Source organism: Castanea sativa, chromosome 8, assembly GCF_040712315.1.
Source record: "Castanea sativa cultivar Marrone di Chiusa Pesio chromosome 8, ASM4071231v1".
Taxonomy (NCBI): Eukaryota; Viridiplantae; Streptophyta; class Magnoliopsida; order Fagales; family Fagaceae; genus Castanea; species Castanea sativa.
This window is the reverse complement of record NC_134020.1, coordinates 5,865,227-5,871,333: the sequence shown is the minus strand read 5'-3', so window position 1 is coordinate 5,871,333 and position 6,107 is coordinate 5,865,227. Positions and strand designations below refer to the sequence as shown.

Below are 6,107 nucleotides of genomic sequence, written 5' to 3'. Positions count from 1 at the left end.
TCATATTCTAGCAAGTTCTTATTAGAATGCAAGTTATGCATACATTTTTGAAATTTGTAGTACTCCTAAAAATTTTCTTTAAGTTTCATTTTCCATTATTCAATTAACTTAAAGTGGTGACATTAATATTCAATACAGTTGGATGTGTACTTATGTATAGTCATGGAACTTGGCAACCACTCAATACTGATCAGTTTTAGATTTTTTCTGTATTCATGGCATGATGACATTAGGATTACAGTGTCTAAGATTATAAGAAATAGTTCTTGGCAACAATAATTAGACTAATTGAGTTTCAGTATTTTCAAAATAGATACTTAAATTTAAAAGAACAAAGGTAGGAAAAATAAAAATTAAACAACAGTGCTAGATATCCCTTTGTTGCTCCCCTTATTTTTTCATTATTAGTCTCAATGAGGGGGTATCAATGTATAAACTCTAAAATTGCATAATAAGCGATCAACACTGGTAGCGAAACAAATGTGCCGAAGATCACTCTGCAAATAAATAATGGAAAAAAATTAATATAAGAGTCTCTTTTTTTCTTTCTGAGAAAAAAATTAATATAAGAGTCTCAGTTTAATTTCTATAAATCAATTTAAGGCTTCTATTTAAAGATTTTTGGTGCAAGAAATCTTTTTCTTACAAAGATTATTACAAAATTTTCATTTAGAATCATGTGGGACTTCTCTGATCATGACACGTGAAACAAATGGTCTCACTTCTGTATATTTTATGTGAAGCAAAATATACTGCTACATTATATATTTTATTAAAAAAATCTTATTACACACTCACTATTATACACTTCCTTTTGAAATTGTATTTTTAATACACAATTTCAGTTAAAATTGTGAAATCTTATTTTCAAAATAAGTCTCACAATTTTAATTGCAAAAAATAAGATTTCACAATTTTAATTGCAATTGTGTTTTAAAAACATGATTTCAATTCATGTAACAGTATATATGTGTATAGTAAGTGCATAATAAAGAGTGTGTCATTGTCATTACTTTTATTCTATAAAAAAAAAATAATAATAATAATTTGCATTATATTTTCTGAGAGCAGTGCTCGCCCTTTTGGACAACTTACGCGGTGCTGAGTACTTCTGCATGCAATCCATACTCTTTAGCAAAGATGAAGGACGTAATGGATTGTGGCAGTGCTGCCTGTAACATCATAGAATAATGAAAGATATATTACTTCACCAAAGTAGTGGCCTAGGAACAATTTAGCGTTCAGAGGATATATAATTTAAAGTAAAATATCCTACTTGTCAATTTAGAGCTGTCTTCTTGCTGTTTTATACTGTAAAAGCATCGAGATTTAATGGAGGAATTCCTAGCTTAAAGTGATGCCTAATCAGTACATTAATTTTTTAAAGTGATGCCTAATTAGTGCATTGATTTTAGTATAATCAAAAAAGACTTTATATATTAGTTAACAGTTTTGTAAGTAAGTGACATATAGCTTGCTTTTCTTTATTAGGAGAAGCAAGGTCTAAGAGATCTGGGATTCCAGTTAGCTCAATTAATAAAATTTTTGATGATTGAACAAGAGATCTGACATTCAATTCTCGCCTATACGAAAAACTAATTGGTGTTATGGTCTAATGATAGCTCTCTGTCTATCATTAGACCATAACTATCATTAAGAACGGACGCTATAAATTGAAATTCTCTCAAGGAAAAAAAAATCTAAATTTCCCTTTTATTATAATACTGAATTATTTTGATAAAAAAAAAACAAAACATAAAAAACAAAACAAAAAGAAGAAGAAGCTGGATATAACATGGTTGTGCTATGGAGTAAATATTATTAGAAATATGTTAGATTTAGACTGTTTTTTTTTTTTTTTTTTTTTTTGTTTTGAGAAGCAGATAATATAGACTGTTACTTGAGCTTGATAAGAAAATAAATTAACAAAGTTTTAATATCTCAATTATGTTCAACTCGCTTACTATAATTGCTGACAACAAGCTACACCACAGTTTGAAGCTTTTTAATAAAATCTATCCTCCATTCTTGGGTGAGTCTGTTTTACTCTACCATGAGTCATGACATGAATAACAACACGTAGAGCTGGATCACTTAATAACATTCTTAACTCTCCCCCCTTTCAAGATGCTGATGCATCCATGCAAGCTTCTAATTAATTAATTACAACTTGTGGGCCATCATATATATATATATAAGGGGCCGATACAAATTTTTACGTAACGTTTTTTTTGAGAAGAAAATGTTTACCTAACTTGACTACTAAATTTTACAAAATAGTATTCGCAAAAATAAATAAATAAAATTAACAAAATAGTCAGTCTTTGACTTCGTAATAAATAGTTTATGTACTTAGGTTTGACATAATTTAATATTATACTAGGGTAGTGACAAGAGACTACGTATTATGTATTATTCTTTTGTTACATATATAATTTTGTAAAACATCTTAGTCCAGTCTTTCTTTTCCTATTTTTGGTTATTGTTGGTTATTGGGATCTATCCTAATGGCCATATTGTCGAACAATGACTTAATCAAACTTTTACACACTGTTTTTAATCATTTCTCACACATAAACAGTATATTATTACTCTTTTCTTTTATTCAATTTTCCTAATTAAAATTCATTTCAATTTTCAAAACCTCACAAGTTTCCATCAAAAACTGACTGAAATCCTATCATCAATATTTTTTTAAGCTTTTTTCAAAATTTTGAGGCTGTTTCTATTTTTTTTTTTTTTTTAAACCTCATTTTTAGGAATAACTAATTTTTGTCATAATTTTACTTCTATCAATTTTTATTAAAGAGCTAATTCAAACGCACACTTAAACAACTTTAAAAAGTAGCAGTCTATTAAAAAATTGAAACCCTCCAAAATTGAGGTTTGAGACTAATCTCAAGATCCCTTAATGAAAAGGGATATCACTTTGACTACAAAGATTAGTGGCCAAAAAATAAAATTCTTTAAATGTTTTTTTAAATAAGAAAAACGTCATGAATTCGATTAAGCACTTTCCTACACCAAGCAGGTTATTCTCTCTTTATCCTTTTCAACATCTAAAACTAAAAGAACACAAATTGAGTGGCTGAAATCCAGCATATAAAACTTAAGTTGTTGAATCCGTTCAATCTTCGATGTGTTATACTCTTGGTGCTATTTTAAGTATATGGTTACACCAATTATCTTCCTCTTCTTCTTTTCTTTAATAAAGATATGCCCTAAACCTAATTAAATGGAGGTAATTAATAGCATCACTTGGGGAAATATACTAAGATTAATATATTCCAATGACCAAGTCACATATAAAAAAAAAGAAAAAAGAAAAAAAAAAAGATTACCTGAATGATGGCGACTCGTAAAGCGTCACCATGCAAACCCACAGCGTAAGAGCCGATAGCCATGGTGGCTGGTCCAGCAATAAACCTCAAAAGCATCCCAAACAGAGTGAGGCTTGGGCCACAAGCAATCAGCTTTTCTTGGAGTGCCATGAAGATCCCTGCACATAATGATTAAGCCCCCATAAAATGATATATTATGTAGGTGTGTATTGGTCAATCCGGAGTCATATATATAGAGAGAGAGAAAGATTCAACCTATAGCGTCGGCTTTCAAAGATAATTTTTTATCATTAAACCAAGACAATATAGACGGGAATTGAACCCCAGATCTATTATTCAACTATCAGAATTTTTACCAGTTGAGCTAACTAAAACCCACTCGAAATCTACTATTAATATCACATCATTAACAATATATCATCTCAATATTTTAAAAAACAAATTTTATGTCCCCAAATAGTTGATGATTAAATCTATCCATAATTATAAATATCCAACCAATAATACCATTTTTCTTTTTATCTAAGTTATTAAATTAAAAAATTGTGTCAATGAACTCCGATGAATTTTAATAAACTTTTTTCTCTAGTAATTTCAATCTATTAATACCACCGAGCTTTTTGACCAATAATAAATAAAATTATTCATATAATTTTTCTAATCTTTTTTTTCCGCATAATAATGACACGCAATTATAAACAGTGAAATGATTAATAATCTTCCAACTCAGTGGAATTTCTCTTCTTATTCATGTAAGGAGTTTGAGATTTAATCCATTATAAATGCAGTTTTTGTAGAGAATAATAATTCTTCTATCAATTTTTAGAAAATATTACAAAAGAGTTAAATGGTTAAAAATAAAAATTAATCTTACCCATGCTGAACATGGCAGTGCCTGTCCCTGCCTTTGACATGATCAATATAGATCCCTCCAAGATGCTAGGCATCTTAATATGCCACCTACAAACATTTGAAGAGAAAACCTCTAGTATTAATAATTATCGTCCCTATTAAACCATAACATAGCTTTCCATCAAAAATAGGTTTTTAAAAAGTATAGTGATATAATATTTTTCTTCCTTTTATATAATAGTAGATCTCACAATAAATTTAATTAATAAATTTAATTAATAGAATTTATGATTATATAAAAGAAGAGAGTAACACGTATTTGTAATCCTAAAATATTGAATAAATGCTCACGTTTAAAAGAACTATTTACGACATACCTATTTGCAATAAAAGCCCAAGTAATGCCTACAATACAAGCATAGGAGTTTGGATTCATTGCTAGCTTCAACCATACCGTCCTCATCAAATACCAGAAAGACGGACCAGTACTCGCGACAATCTCTGTGCTTCCCTCTAAATCTTTTCCCGATTCAACCGCAGATTGAACTTGAGAATTTTTTATACTTTCGTCGGCAGAAAAATTAATCCCAGTTCGTCGAAATTCCAAGACGAACAAGAGAAGGGTGAGCCATATGATTGCCTGGACAATAGATGATTGAACAACCAGATCCACAGCATTTTGACCATACATAGCCTTTAGTAAAGGCACCCCTACAACAAGAGAATTAGTTAAAGTACACAAAGAGAAGCTGGTTATAGACCAACGATAGCTTCCTTTGCTACTGCACTTGGCCCAAATGGCAAGCACCACAACTATAATGAACTTGGAAATGGCATCAGCACCAATGAATAGAAAGTTCCATTTGAAAGGATCAGCATTGGCTGTGAACTCAAAGGTGAAGAGTGGGAGAGTGAAAAAGCAAACAAACCGGTTCACTGCATCACATTGATCACGAGTAAATATTTTCCACCACCTGACGGAACCATACCCTAAAATCAGTGCAACATAGAGTGGTGCCATGGCAACCACAACTTTGTAAACATCTTGCCACCCTATCATTCTTGTAATTCTAAGACTATGTATCAATACCCTTTTCAAAGTAGGACACTGGACCTATTCTACTAAGTAAAAGGGTTGAATATATGTGTGAGTACCTGTTTAACAATATATGAAGTAGGGTATTTATATGCATGGAAGAAGAAAGTAGTCTTTCTTTTTCTTTTTCCATTTTTTTTTCTTTTTAATTTTGTCTTTGAGGTGAATGGGAGAGAGTATATTTTTTCTTTTTGTTTAATATTATTGAAGAGACGGATCATGGATTGGTGGGTGTACACGATTCTATGCCCTGGATTCCTTTAAGGGTGAAATAATTTGTTTTGATCCGTCAATGGGTTTTTGTAATTGTCAGCAATCTATGCCCTGGATTGGTGGGTGTACAAGTAATGTTGCTTTCACCCCAATGGGTTTTTGTAATTGTCAGCAATCTATACCATAGCATAAGGAATGAGGTCCAGCATTGATTCCACCCAACTTTGCAAGATGTAGAGGGTTCTCATTTCTTGTAGTTTTTGTTTTATTATTCTTACAATTAGACCAAATTGGTGGCTTAAAGAGCTTTCTAGTTCTACAAGCTTGTGGATTTAGATTATGACATGTGCAACATTAGCAAGTGGACAGCCGAAATATTGTTCCAGGTAATGTTACAGACATAATTAGAATGAAATGTGGAACTCTATTTGTGAAAAAAAAAAGAAAATTGTATGCTCCCGATCATATCAAAAATTGAGATTTAGGATTTTGAAGCACTTTTTGTAACAATATTATAACCTTTTTGTGTGAACGTATTAATGTGGGTGTCCAAAACTCTTCAAATAGCTAACAATTAATCATATAATGTTTCACGGACAACAAAT

The 6,107-nt window shown here is 30.7% G+C and overlaps 1 protein-coding gene across 1 annotated transcript; it reads right to left on the bottom strand.

The window, feature by feature from the left end:
• Window positions 1-266: 266 nt before the first annotated feature.
• LOC142607079 (auxin efflux carrier component 5-like) lies at window positions 267-5,350 on the bottom strand. The gene is made up of 5 exons (XM_075778495.1): window positions 4,571-5,350; window positions 4,216-4,301; window positions 3,342-3,499; window positions 1,096-1,172; window positions 267-497 (listed from the first exon to the last, which is right to left on the bottom strand). The coding sequence occupies exons 1-5, from the start codon at window positions 5,251-5,253 to the stop codon at window positions 425-427; spliced, it is 1,077 nt and encodes a 358-aa protein (XP_075634610.1). The 5' UTR covers window positions 5,254-5,350; the 3' UTR covers window positions 267-424.
• Window positions 5,351-6,107: the final 757 nt, after the last annotated feature.